Here is a 13201-nt window from a genome sequence, read left to right as displayed (position 1 = left end):
TACTAAGAAAACAGTTGACCTGCAATACAGCAACACAGAAAAACTTGACAGCATGGGATCAAACTATCTAGGTAGCATCTATAGATCATTCTTTGTTACATCAAGTTAAAAGCAAAACCAACAGATGCGAGACAGACAATGTTTAAACCAGAGGGTTCAAAATACTGCAATTTTGACTCATTTTGCATAGGAAAGCCAATACATTAAGGCAGGAATTATACTGGGACACTCCAGCAAACTAGCATGTCAGATTTGCTGGTCAAAACAGTTTCTCTTTTAGGAAAGTACCAAAGATGAGTTCTGTTTTATAGCAGCTTCTATAATGGCCAACAGTGCTACTTAGTTCTATGAGCCTAGATGCATTAGTTCAACGGCTAAATGCCAGAACCCTGGGACGATCACAGTTACTTCAGTCGTAATGTTCCTCCTCATGCTCTGGTGACTATTGCCAATCCATATTGCCATTCAGATACCAAAGACCAAGAGTTATTCTGTAATGGTGTTGTGTATAAGTTTTGGGGCACACTGGAAAATGTAATGATTGTTCCACACCTTAATCACGATTACTGGACAAATGCACAATAGGGCAGGAACTATTACATTCATTTTTCAGCAAATTCATTACTTATTGAAATATTAAATATTTTACCATGTTACCTACCCTCTAGGAAGTCCACCTTCCGAAGCCCTTCGATTGAGACTTAACTTATGCATCTCAGCCATTTCCCTTAGAGTCTCTGCTGAGTAAAGGCCAATAGGGTTGTTATACTGCCTTGCAGGGCTCAGCTGCTGCAAAGGACTATTGCCATCAGTCAACCCAGGGCTTAGTTTTGAACCTAGATTACTCTTTGCAGGTGAAATGTCAGGAGTCACAGACTGAGAGGACATGGAAGATCTAACTGTGGTAGTCTTTAAGTAGGAAGAGCTATTTGAAAAGCTGATCTCTTGCTTGTTGAGGTAGCCTGAAAATGTTCCATTGGTTGCTAAAATACTACCCATAGGCCCAGTCGCCGTGTTAGCTAGAGGACTGAAGGTTGTTCTGTTGCCATTGATTTCCCAAGCAGGATCCTGTAGTAGCAAACATGCAGGCCAAGAAAAGAAAAAAAAAAAAAAGAAAAGAGCAATCATAGAACACATGCAAAAATAACATATCCGCTTTCTAAACATACTGATAGACTTGCAATAAATAGATTGCGACCAAAACATCCAACCTTTCAGGGAAGATTTTCAACAAAGAAAAGCACTGTTTCAAAATAAGGGAAGCAAAACATACTCAGGCATTTTTTTACTGGATTTAGTTAAAATCAACAAATAAAGCTTAACATTAAAAGAGCATTTGCTACTAGTCAACCTCATAGCAGTAATTTTATATAAAGACAACACTGTCCATTAATTTCTAGGATAATTAAGAAATCTTTATAGAATGTCTCTGAGGTCAGAATCATTTGAGATAATATACAAACATAAAGTCAATGTCATTATTATTATAAAAACATAGTGATTCTAAACCACACCATTCTCTTTGCCATGAGTACACTTTAAGTTATGGGAGCCCACACATTGCATTGCTTCACTAGGCTCTTGTTCATGCTAATTAGGCCATGCAGCATGGTTAGCAGATAGACAAACAGGACTTGAGAACAGATACTGTTCAACAGATAGGATGCTTCTATTCTGATCCTTTTTGCATAATTTCCACTGGAATATATGTGTGCATGAGTATGTAGATGATGAGTGTATGATCCTACAGTCATGTCCCAGATAATATTCCTAACTAGGACGTGTTAGGATGTATTGTCTTAGTTGAAGTCACAGGGATCTCTCCTACAATAGCTATACCCATAGAAGCCTGTGCTGGTGCTCAAATTAGAAACATTCTACCAAAACCTCATCCTGGAAAAATGCAGCACTATGCCTCAGTTTTGTAAAAGATTTGCAGCTCAATGCAGCTTAATGAAACCAAAATAAAAGGTAATATCTAAAGAGAAAAATACTGGGGTTTTTTTCAGCAATACAATGCAGAAAATAAGTTGTTGCAAGAGTTCTGGGAAGTTTCATGTAAAACATCTGTGGTCCTGTTACCTAAAACACTCTGTCACTGCTTCAAGCTCATTCTGGTCCAACACCATCTAAGTCCCTAGGACTGGAGGGAACTCAGCGCTTCACGGGAAGCACAGAGCATCTTTAGGGTTAAATTGCCTCATTTCCTTCCAGCTACTGGCAGCATGTAGTGACCACAGCTCTAGACTTTTTGGAGGCTTGCCCACCTGCAGTATGGACCATTTTATCAGAGGAATATAAACTTCACTTTCAACAGGGCATTTTATATCTTTACTCTCAGTTTTCCTATTCTTTAATTTCTAAAGGCTCAGTGACTGCAACATGAATAGCAAGATTCTAATATTGATTATTTTTAACAACACTTTAATGTTTGCCTTTGGAACCTAGCATCCTGAGTGCTGGAACTCATCAGCATGTTTTAAAATAATGAATTATATAGTTTCAAAAGCTGTTTTATTCTTCACTTTTGTTTGTCCGTAATTATGTGCTTTGGATTAAAAAAAAAAAAAAATCTATAGCTGATGTACGCAACAAACTATTTGAATGCTTGGCAATTTACAGATTTCTCTAGAGCCATAATACCAATTTTTAGTTTATTTCAGAAGCTCGTGGCTCCAGCCTAACTTGGGCTACATTGCTTTTGCTACAGGTGAAGGATCGCTTCAACCTCTCCCTCTGGACCTAGATATGCTGCAGTCATAACTGGTATCCAGATGCTGTGACGCTCACAGTTAAGAAGCCCACCAGTAATGCTGGCAGCATGCTGCAGTCCAGCTCTGGGGCACAGGGGCAGGCAGGGAACATTATCCTGAAGAAGGGAGGGAGCCCACAATGTGGCCTCAATGAAAGCCAGTACAGCAGCAAGTGGTGGCCTGCAGAGCCCTCATTTGGGCTGGCACTGCTTCAGTTGCCATCTTTAACACCTTACACGCCTGAAAAGAATTTGGCCTCTGACTTTCTACTTTTGCTAATATTGATTATCATTAATGTAATTTACTGATTTTGATACTAAGGTTGGATTTGTCTGTATTGCATATTTAAGTTTAGGGAGATTACAATTGAAAAATCAAGATAATATGGCCTGGTTAATTAAAATTAATTGCAAAAAACCCCTAAAGGTCTAAGGATGTAATAAATCATAACATTAAATACATATAAGAGGTTTTGAGTAAAAGATTTAAGGCAGATAAAATGAACTGAGAACTTTTTTCTTTGTAATAAACAAGAAGAGATTTTAGCTGGCATTAATAGCTGCCTGAGGCTGTAGAAATAAATAATCCTAAAAGTGTTTTTCAGGTTATGCCTATTTAAATAAATACACTTGAATTACATACTTTGGTCATTATACCCTGACAGAGAAAACAACCAACCTTTAAGTGGCCTACTGCAAGCTTCCAAGTATCACTAAACAAACAGAAAAAAGGGATTCTCTCTAAAAATATGTTGTAAAAAAGGCACAAGGCCATGTTCATAAATTGTCACCACTTATGCAAATGAGTTTTATATGCTAGCAGAGAGGCACAGAACAAATATTAAAAAAATACAGGGCCACTAGAGAAAAAAAAAATGATATGCCAGAGTTAAATTGTTTGCTCCCCTGAAAACTCTGTAGCTTTTCTCTAAGTTAATTGTGGGTTTCCTTTCTAAACCCTGTAATAAAAGGTCATGCAAGGAGATCTGATTATAAAGTATTAGTTTCAACTGCTAATGAGAAAAATGCCAGTTATTTCCTTAATTCTAATGCATTTTCATAGTTTTGGTGTTACTGGACACTAACAGCAGGCAAAGGGAAAATTATAGGACCGCCATAAAAAATGATGCTTGATGATTTTGCTCACCTTTATGACATGAATGGGGTTTTGGTTTCATGCCACAATTTCTAGCTGGAATACCTGCACACTGTAACTCAACACTAGAATTCCTAGGAACCCAGCAGTGCCACATTAGCATTCTCCATTTTGAGTTAATATTCATTGTAGTTTTAAGGTAGTTGTTTTCCCCGCATTTGGGGGGAAAGGGATGAAACAGGAAGTGCCTAAGAGAGCAGCTGTATAACTTCTTCTAAAGTATTACTGCCCAACAATCAGCATATTTAGCTCTTTCCTTTTGCGATTGACAAAGAATCTCTCATTCAGTTTATTCCTGGTAAGATATTTTTTTTCCCTCCATTTCAGTGGCAAAACCAGATCAATGCAGCATTTCTGAAGCCATTTCTGAAATGTGAAGGTCAGATTTCCAATACTGAGCAACAGCATGGCTTTTAGCATTACATCACATGAAACACAGCCAACAGTAACAAACGTTCCCCTGTTTCCCATTCTGTCTTACAGCCTCTGTGTCTGGAAAAGCAAGCTAGCATTTCAAACTATGCCAGTCTGATGCTACCCTCCAGCCGACCAGAAGAGGAGGCTCTGACACTGAGCAACATCGGGCTTGTTCCCTCAAGAAAGATGCTGTGATCATGCAGCAACCCCTGACTAGGAGGGGAAACCTGCGTTTTAATTTCCCAGTGCAATGTCAGTGAATGAGCTTAAAACTGATAAATGTAGAGGAGTCTCAAACATTTGGGAATAGAAGGAAGCTATGAATCAGCTCAATTTCCATTCTGAAATACTATTAATAATTTCTTTATAAATGTTCAATTTCTGTGAAAGGCCAATGTTCCTTCCTGTGTATCAGTGAAGTGAGAAACAAATTTATATTGGAAGATACAATATAAGTTTTTCAAGTCCTCTTCCTTTGACAGCCCATGTTCTATTTATCTATTGCTATGACTGTACAGTCTTTATTCACCTTTTGCACTTCTGGGAGAACAATTTTAATACTATACCAATTAATTTGACCTCCCAACATCCTCAACAAGCAGTTGCTGCTTTAAACTTTTTATAGAAAGAAGGAGATGGAAGCACCGTGGCATTAAATGACTGCTCAAAGACATCCAACAAATAGCTTTTGGCTCAGCCAGCTCTTCTATCCTGTGTTTTACTTAAATAGTCAATCATCTCTTCATCTATTTTCTCTTAGCCACACAGGTTCCCAAATTTGACAAGAAACAAATCATAAGCATTACAAGATCCTCATGGGGACTCTGAAATAAGCGTGTTCCGTGCTGTTTCATAAACGGGACAACACATTGTCATAGTACTAAAATTAAAGAGGCTGTCTTAATACCTTTATGCAAGGGGACAAATGTTAAAGCTATGCTTAGCCTTAAAGCTTCAGCTTGAACACTTGGAACTGCATGGAGCTGACTCCTCACCTGTGATGTGCCCCCCTGAAAAGCTGCAGGAACTCACTGACTGATGATGGCTTAGTTTCAGTGCTTGGACACTTGCCTACTCTGCTTGTTATTTGAATGTTTTCATTACTTATCCCCTTTCTAAATCTTTTGACTAAATCACAAAGATTTGACTAAACAAAATGAAAACTGTTTCAAGTTTGAAATAAATGTCAGATAAGGAAATAGTGAAACTGCAAATCAGGCAAATTTTTATTTCCAGTAATAGCCCTACTTATTCATAGCCATCCTAATAGTTGCAGAACCTGTATCATCCATAACATTCATCAGCTCAAGAAAGTAAGGAGAGAATGAATGTTACCTGTGGAATGTAGAAAAATTTATAGCATGGTGAAGAGCTCTGGGGGTTTTATACCTTCCTTACATCTTTGTAAAAGACTGTATGTTTATTTTTCTAAAACACAACAAACCATGACCATAGCAGTCAAAGAAGAAATACATGCTTGAAAATTAGTGGAAGCTGCAATCAGATCAGCAATAATGTACAAGAAAATTTATGGTTTCAACTAGACACTGAACTTGCACATGCAGATTTTTTTAGCTAACATTGCCATGCCTTAACCTTGACTCAGAGAAAGGAGAGAAAAACTTCTTTCGGTGTTTGAGGACAACACTGTCGTGACTGTCTTGTAATGTAGTTTTTGCTGTTTTTTGAAATGCAATCAAATTCATTTCATGTGAACTAACAGAGTCTAAACACTGTCAAGCAGTGATGTAGAGGTGACAGCTTCTGCCTATATGTCATGGAATTCTTCATTTTTACAGTGATACTGTTACTAGAAATAGTAAAGGGACAAGCAAAGAAACCTTGATATTTAAAATATATTTACTGTAACACACCTTATTGTACATCCCCATACCACTGTTTGTATCAGTAAAGACTTTTTATTCTGGATTTTGAGACTTCTCCAATGGTTTAATGCCTTCATTTCCTTCCAACTACCCTCAGAGAAGAATTTTTCTTCTGTTAAAAATTACTGTTGTCTACTAGTGACACAAATGTCACGTCTCTTGACCTGCAAAAGGCCTCCCACTGTAGCACTCTACTTCTCTACCTCTTCCCTTGGGCCAATGACCCTACACCTAAGAAGACCCTTCTGAATACTGCTAGATATCCTGTTTCCCACCATACCTTCTCCTAGATGCCATCCTTTTCCTCCAGAAGGGTTGCAGGAAATCTCTTTTCCAGCTGCAAGTACTACCTGTAGCCCATTCAGAATCACCTGCTTCCAACAGCTCCTATAAACATTTCCTAAGCACCGATGCACAGAATGCTCAAGTGTGAGACAACATGCTCCTGAAAAAGGGTTGAGTCCTTTGATTCTCATCTCTCTCTGAAGGGTTAAAATAGGAAATGTAAAGTAACTTTATAGCTTCCATGCCAAAGGCACTTTTAGGACCTTTAAAAAAAACCCTACAGTGCATCGAGCTAACTTTTCTATACGGTAGATAGCTAAGGGAGAAAAATGTTTTGTGTGCTGAACAGCTTTGAATACCTATGGTAGCAATTCTAAAATTGACACTTGCCAGGGAAGAAACGCACCTAATACAGAGTCATGAGAATCTGATGTGTAAAAGCTTTTATGTGCCTGTAGTGGAAGTAGGCAAATTTGTCATATCTGCACAGGTGCTATTCAGGAACCCAAAAGATAGCTGTCAGTCTTGCATTGGTGAATAACTCTAAAGAGACAAGTCAGCTTGCTGCCTTGAAAACTATCATCATTCTGTGTAGTTCTTGAGGGAAAATAATTACTTTCTCCCTCTCCCCTTCCTGTCCCTATTACTTTGTTGGTGCAGCTGAACATCAGTCTAACTAAAAGAATGATCCATTGTTCTTTTCTGGGAACTTCACAGTACTGTTTGGTGACTCGTACAATAACTTTCCCCAAGGTAACATTTATAAAATAATTATATAAGCAGAAACAACTCTGAGCAAGATAAATTCTTAATATCATCTTCCCTTGCCAAAATGTTTCCAAGATCTGGGGTGAAATAACATTTCTTTCTTAACTAATAAATGGCCAGACAGATTCATTTAAAATTTGACAAAATAAAATGGAATCAAATTATTCTCCCCAAGTGCATTCGCTTCTGTTAGTTTGAACATATTTGCACCAGTTACAGGGATGACGCTACCTTCTGAGCTCTGAATTTGGAAAGCATGGTGTTAATAAAAATTACTTAAAATTGATCTATGGAAATCAGAACTGCCAAAACCAGTAGAATATCCCTTAATTCTCCATGTATTTTGATCTTCAGTGTTTCTTATTTATATTACATGCTAGGGATGAAACTGGCACTCACAGAAGGGGTAAAGTTGCAGCAATGGAGATCTTACCGCCTCTACATTTGTCTAATTAAATGCATCAGCAATAGAAATGTCCTACCCAGTGCTTGAGCCTAGGGATATATACCGTCTTTCAGGCTTCCTTGTTCCTCAGTGCCTCCAAAGATAAAGATGATGAGTTGCGAGGTACAGCCAGTGAATACTGTTTATTCTAATATGAATATTTATTTTATGGAAGATGACAAGCTTTGACAACAGAAACCAAGCCATCCATTTCCTCTGCCACTTGCTGTTATTCATTAAATTGACTTATCTTTATTTTTTATTCTCATGTCTTGAATAATGTGACAAGAATGCAATGTGATGCAAGCTTTCAAATGCCCTAATGTCCTCTTTCCAAATCAATGTCTTTTCAGTTCTAGTCAGAATTTGGATACACTGAGGCACAATCTAATGGTTTTTCGCCCAAGAATCTACCAAAGTAAATGTATATTTTAAGAAGCTTTGGTAGCCTCTTGCAGTCTAGATGAAAACAAGCTGCTCAGGAAGGGTTAGACCATCACATCAGAGGATAGCTGGATGCTTTGGTTCTGCTAATGAGAAATTAGCAAAATACAGATCACTAATACATTGCATTGTGGCAGTTTTGCTGCCTGTGCATTCATTCAATGTTTACTTATTTGAGATGGGCAAAAGCTATTCCTTGTAGTAGGTATTTACCTTCACCACAGTAGATACAAATGGTATTAACTTTGGCTGAGGAGAAATGTGTCACATACCTTCTGGTGGGGAATTACAGCCCTAGGAGAGTCAATTCTGGGTGCTGTGGTTGAAACTGGCATTGGACGCTTAGATCTGGGGACCCAAAAAAAGAAAAAAAAGAAAAACAGATTAGCAATCTGGACTCCTATTTTTCAGCTCTAATTTCATGCAAAAATGTTGCTTCATCAGGAGTGAAAGCTAAGCATAGCCTAAACTTTTTCTAGTGATCATCATGCTCTTTCACATCCTCATTTACAAAGGTCTTAAATATGAGAAAATGTTTGATATAGTTTCTCTGAATGTTGAAAAGTCATCAGTTATGGAAGCAGCCTCTGACTTGGGAGATCATCCATTTTCCTTGCCACAAACTGCATTTTCATAAATTACAATCAGCCACAATTAGAAAAATTCAGGTTTGGGCAGCAGTCTGGAAAAAGAGACTTAGAAGTGTCTTAAAATGCAGAGACTAAACTTTGGTACTGAGGTATCTCAAGATCAGCTTCTCAAAAGATTATTATTTAATAGCTTAAATAGTATAGCCGCTGCCATAATTTAAGCTTCTCTGCAGTAAGAAACATGTGCTCCATTTCAGACAGTTTAGTTTCAAAAGGAGCAGATCACTACTAAATTAACCACATTCCACTCCAAACGCCTACCTTTCACCTGTGTTTGACAAATATACATACATGATCATTTACAAAACAAAAATAAACCCCACTAAAACACTATCAAAACACACAGTTTGCCCTTTCATTGGAACATAACAAAGCAAGCACAGTGACAAATGCTAACTGAAGCACTCTAGGATGCTCATGTAAGGGAAGATGTATTTGTGGGAGGTGTTGTGAGAATCTGTATAGCACTGAACATCTCCCTGAAATCTTTCCAGTACACATGGGATCACCAGAGAAAATAAAATTTAAAATGCAAAAAAAGTCAAAAGAATCAGAATTATACAAGTAACATCCTATTGCTAACCTACAGATTAGGATTATGCCTGGAATTCTCATCTTTAAAAAGTACACTTCAAAATTAGGACAGGTACAAAAATGAAACAAAAATACTTAAAACCATAAAAATCAAGCAGAAGTGTCTGGAGACATTCAGAATTGTTTGCTTTAGAGAGGAGATGAATAAAGGAAGACATCACAGAGGCTTAGAAAATAATGAATGGTAGAAAAAGGGAAATAAAGCTATGTTCCCTGACATTAAGTGAAACTGAAAAGACAACACATATAAAATTGATAAAGGCAAATACTTTTTCCTGGAGTACTTGATTAACCTGAGGTGAAACTCATTGTTACAAGACATCCTTGAGACTATGAGAATAGTAGGATATCAGAAAGGATTAGATATTTATACTTAAAATAAAAACCCCAACAGCCACTTTAGATTGGATAAAAATAAGTAACCGTACAGCTTCTGATTTTTCATGGCGCAACTTAAAAGACTGAGAGTGGAAGATCATCTGTGTTAGGTTCATTATTTCCTTACCAAGGGCTGTGCTGCACTTCCCTCTGAAATACCTACCAGTGGCATCTATCAGAGACAGAAAGCTGAGCTAGACAAAAACTGGGCTCAGCCATAGTAGCAATCTCTGCATTACCTAACTTCACACTGAGCTGTGTATTTAGCTTTAGTTGCCATACTTTAAATATTTCTATAAGCAAGAGTAAACAAACAATAAAACCTAGGAAAAAGGAGTAATCCTTACAGGAACTGGAAGATTTTCATATAGAAGATAAGGAAATTATGCTACTTTGAGAGATGAAAACAAAGACAGCGTAATAGATGTCTACCTCACAACAAGGTACTATGAAAATGAACACAGTTTGAGGAGATAATGAAAACTGGAATTTTGTTAAACAATATGTAATTAACCTGCGAAATTCACTGATATAATGTATTCCTGAAACAAGAGGCTAGAAAATTGTAAAAGGCACTAACGTTGTTGATAGTCACAGTTGGAATATATCACAATATACTACCTAAGACATAATTATCTAAGAAATAAATACCTTCATGTTCTTAGAAGAAGAGCTAATCACTAGAACAAACTTCCCTCAGGAGAGTTACTAACTGATTTTTTTCCCTCGGAAGTGAGTGCTGTACTCTTTTTTCTACCATTTTAGCTTAAAAAGAGAAACAATAAATCATATTCATGAGACATGCACATGTATAATGAAAGACAGCAAGAAAATAAAAAAAAAATCAGCTGCAGCCCAGAACACAGAGTTGCTGAAAACTGACTGTGACACTTTATGAACAGACAAAGATTTAGGAGGAGACTGTGATCCTCCTTCTCTTGGTGTCATTTCTGGGTACACCCAGTTATTCCTGTCAAGTTACATGGGAGGATCTGGGCCTATTCAAGACCACAGCTGGGCAGAGCGGACACTAACTGTTCCCTCTGCTCTGCCCACTGATCTTGAATTTTAGTGCCAAAGTTGCTCAGCACTGTAAACATCATTTGTCAGGTACAGCAAACAACCACATACTGCATGTTTGATGCATAACTGGAAAATATTTGTATTGCAGCAAAGGAATTTATTTACCAGACTACTCTGTCACTTCTGTTGTTTATTCTATGTCTGTTTTCCTCACTCATTACCTGACCACAGAAGATGATGTTAAAAAGCTGTATTTCTTCCACACTACTGATAAACTACATCTGTCATTCACAGCGCTATTCAACCAAAATTTTTATTTCACATTGACTTCAAGGTTTCAAGATGTTACTTTAAAACAATGAAGTTCTTACATAACTCTGCCCTGGATGTTTATAGCTTTGATATTTAAAACAGAATGATGAGATTTGCTAGATTTAGCAGAGGCTTGCACCAGAGAAAAGGGCAGAAGAGGTGAACTTAATTTGTGGAATTAGTGTATACACTTACAGACTAAATAGACTATTTCCATAAGAGCCATTACTCCTCAGGAGAAAACATCTGCAAGTTCAGGACTTTTTTTTTTTTTTTTTCCTCCTTCTTTTGCCAGATGAATCAAACCCTGCAGCAATGCAAGTTTGCTTTTCAAGTGATGATGGTGCTGTTGCAAATGAGTGTGTCCAGGTTTATATTTTAATCTACTGATTGCAAAATTATTTTATTGCAAATACTCAGGGAGTGTACTTGCTTAGTAGGGCTATGAGGAGGGATGAAAGTCCAAACTTCACAAACAACTGTGATAATTTTAGATTTGATGTTGAAACATTCCATCAGGATTGTTTTGCTGAAGCAATTAATTTGATTGACTTTTAGATACTTTGTTCTATATTTTCAAAGTTATAAATTGACAAAAAGAAACAAAAACCTCATTTCAAAATGAAAACTCAAAATAGTTTTAACAATGACCCAATACATAATTCTGGTATTTTTTAAATTTTCCTCCTTTCCACAGATACACCTCTCCTCTCCCTCAGTACTGGTTATCTTTCTCAATGAAGTTCAAAAACAAGATGGATATAAAAATTTCTACTTGTTCCCACCTACCTAAATACATCTTTAATTGAAGAGCACTTGACTTCAATCCTGCTATGTTTGCACTCACAACAAAGATTCATTAGGACTCAACTGCATTAAGAGGAGGTGCCTGCCTAAGGAAGGGCTGCAAGAGAGTTCTGTAATCAGTTTAACCTGTGTCCTCAGGGAAGCACAATACTGTACTTGCAGAGAGGTGACATGACCTAACAGATAATAGCTCATTTTCATCTTCATGTGGCTTATTAATATTTCACATCTTCACCAGTCAATCTTCTCTTTTCTAATTCTCAGGACAGCTAAAATCAACATTTCTTTTCTTACAGTAAGCTTTTACTTTCACTTTGGTACATGTGAGCACTTACACTTTTTTGAGCATCTTAATAATTGTATCTTAATATCTCAACCACTAGAAAATGAAAAACAGTCAAGTGCGTGGAAAGGTAAAAAACACACTAGATTAGGGTTAGAAATACTTAGAAAACATTTTACATATTTTACTTATCACCTAATTGAAATGGAGTTCTTCTGGAGTGAGTGAGCACATAGCAAGATGCAAAACAGAGCACGTAGAAATGCTGGTGCTTCTTTCTTAAGTCTGGCACAGAAAACCTTGAGTCTTGTGATACCATGGTTTAATTCTCTAAACCCTGCCTGGGACATCAGCAAACAGTCTTACGGACTTCAATGAGAATTACAAAGACGAAACCCTGAGCTTTTCACAGTACTTCAAATATAACTGCAATCACTTTGGGGCTAGCATGAGATCCACTTTCTCTCTCTCAGGATATCATCTGTGCCTGCAATAAAATTGAAAAGTATACCCATCAGCAGTTTTGCTCTTTCTATATCAATGGCTAATGCAAATATTAGCATTTGGCTGGATGACTGATTTGTTAATTATTTCCCTGCATTGTGCCGCACTCAGATTGCAAGACAAACAACTATGCTTCCCAGACCTAATGTTCATACCCACAGCAATATATGGATAAAAACAACTTCTGCATAAACGGCACCAGCCTAAAGGGAAGCTGCTATCCAAAACAATCTATGAAAGAGAAAATGTTTGGAAGTATGTAATACTTATTTCCTTTAGAAGGGATCTGAGTCAGGGGCAGCTGCAAACATTATAGGATAGAAAGGGAAGGGAAAAGGCAAGAAGCCTTGGAGAGTTTTGTGGAAGGAAGGAAGAGAACTAGAGAGAGTATGCATAAAGCTGAGATTTTTGAAAAGGAGTATGTATTAAAAAAAGCTGGAAAAGCAAATTCTGCTCTCCTGGTCTCTCTCTGACCCTTTCTACTTCTGTGGCATCTG

At 37.3% G+C, this 13201-nt stretch overlaps 1 protein-coding gene across 1 annotated transcript in view; it reads right to left on the bottom strand.

Moving 5' to 3' along the window:
- Positions 1 to 661: 661 nt before the first annotated feature.
- LOC104526210 (LIM domain-binding protein 3) overlaps positions 662 to 13201 on the bottom strand; it is a gene marked incomplete at its 3' end in the record, with an annotated part of 54849 nt that continues 42309 nt past the window's right edge. The window contains exons 3-4 of the mRNA XM_010169594.1: positions 8426 to 8501; positions 662 to 1068 (exon numbers count right to left, since the gene is read on the bottom strand). Of these exons, the coding sequence (XP_010167896.1) occupies positions 662 to 1068; positions 8426 to 8501 (483 nt within the window). The remainder of the gene's footprint in view (positions 1069 to 8425; positions 8502 to 13201) is intronic.

This window comes from Antrostomus carolinensis, unplaced genomic scaffold, assembly GCF_000700745.2.
Source record: "Antrostomus carolinensis isolate BGI_N321 unplaced genomic scaffold, ASM70074v2 scaffold35906, whole genome shotgun sequence".
Lineage (NCBI taxonomy): Eukaryota > Metazoa > Chordata > Aves > Caprimulgiformes > Caprimulgidae > Antrostomus > Antrostomus carolinensis.
Note: the sequence above shows the minus strand (reverse complement) of the source record. Positions and strands in the feature narration are given on the sequence as shown.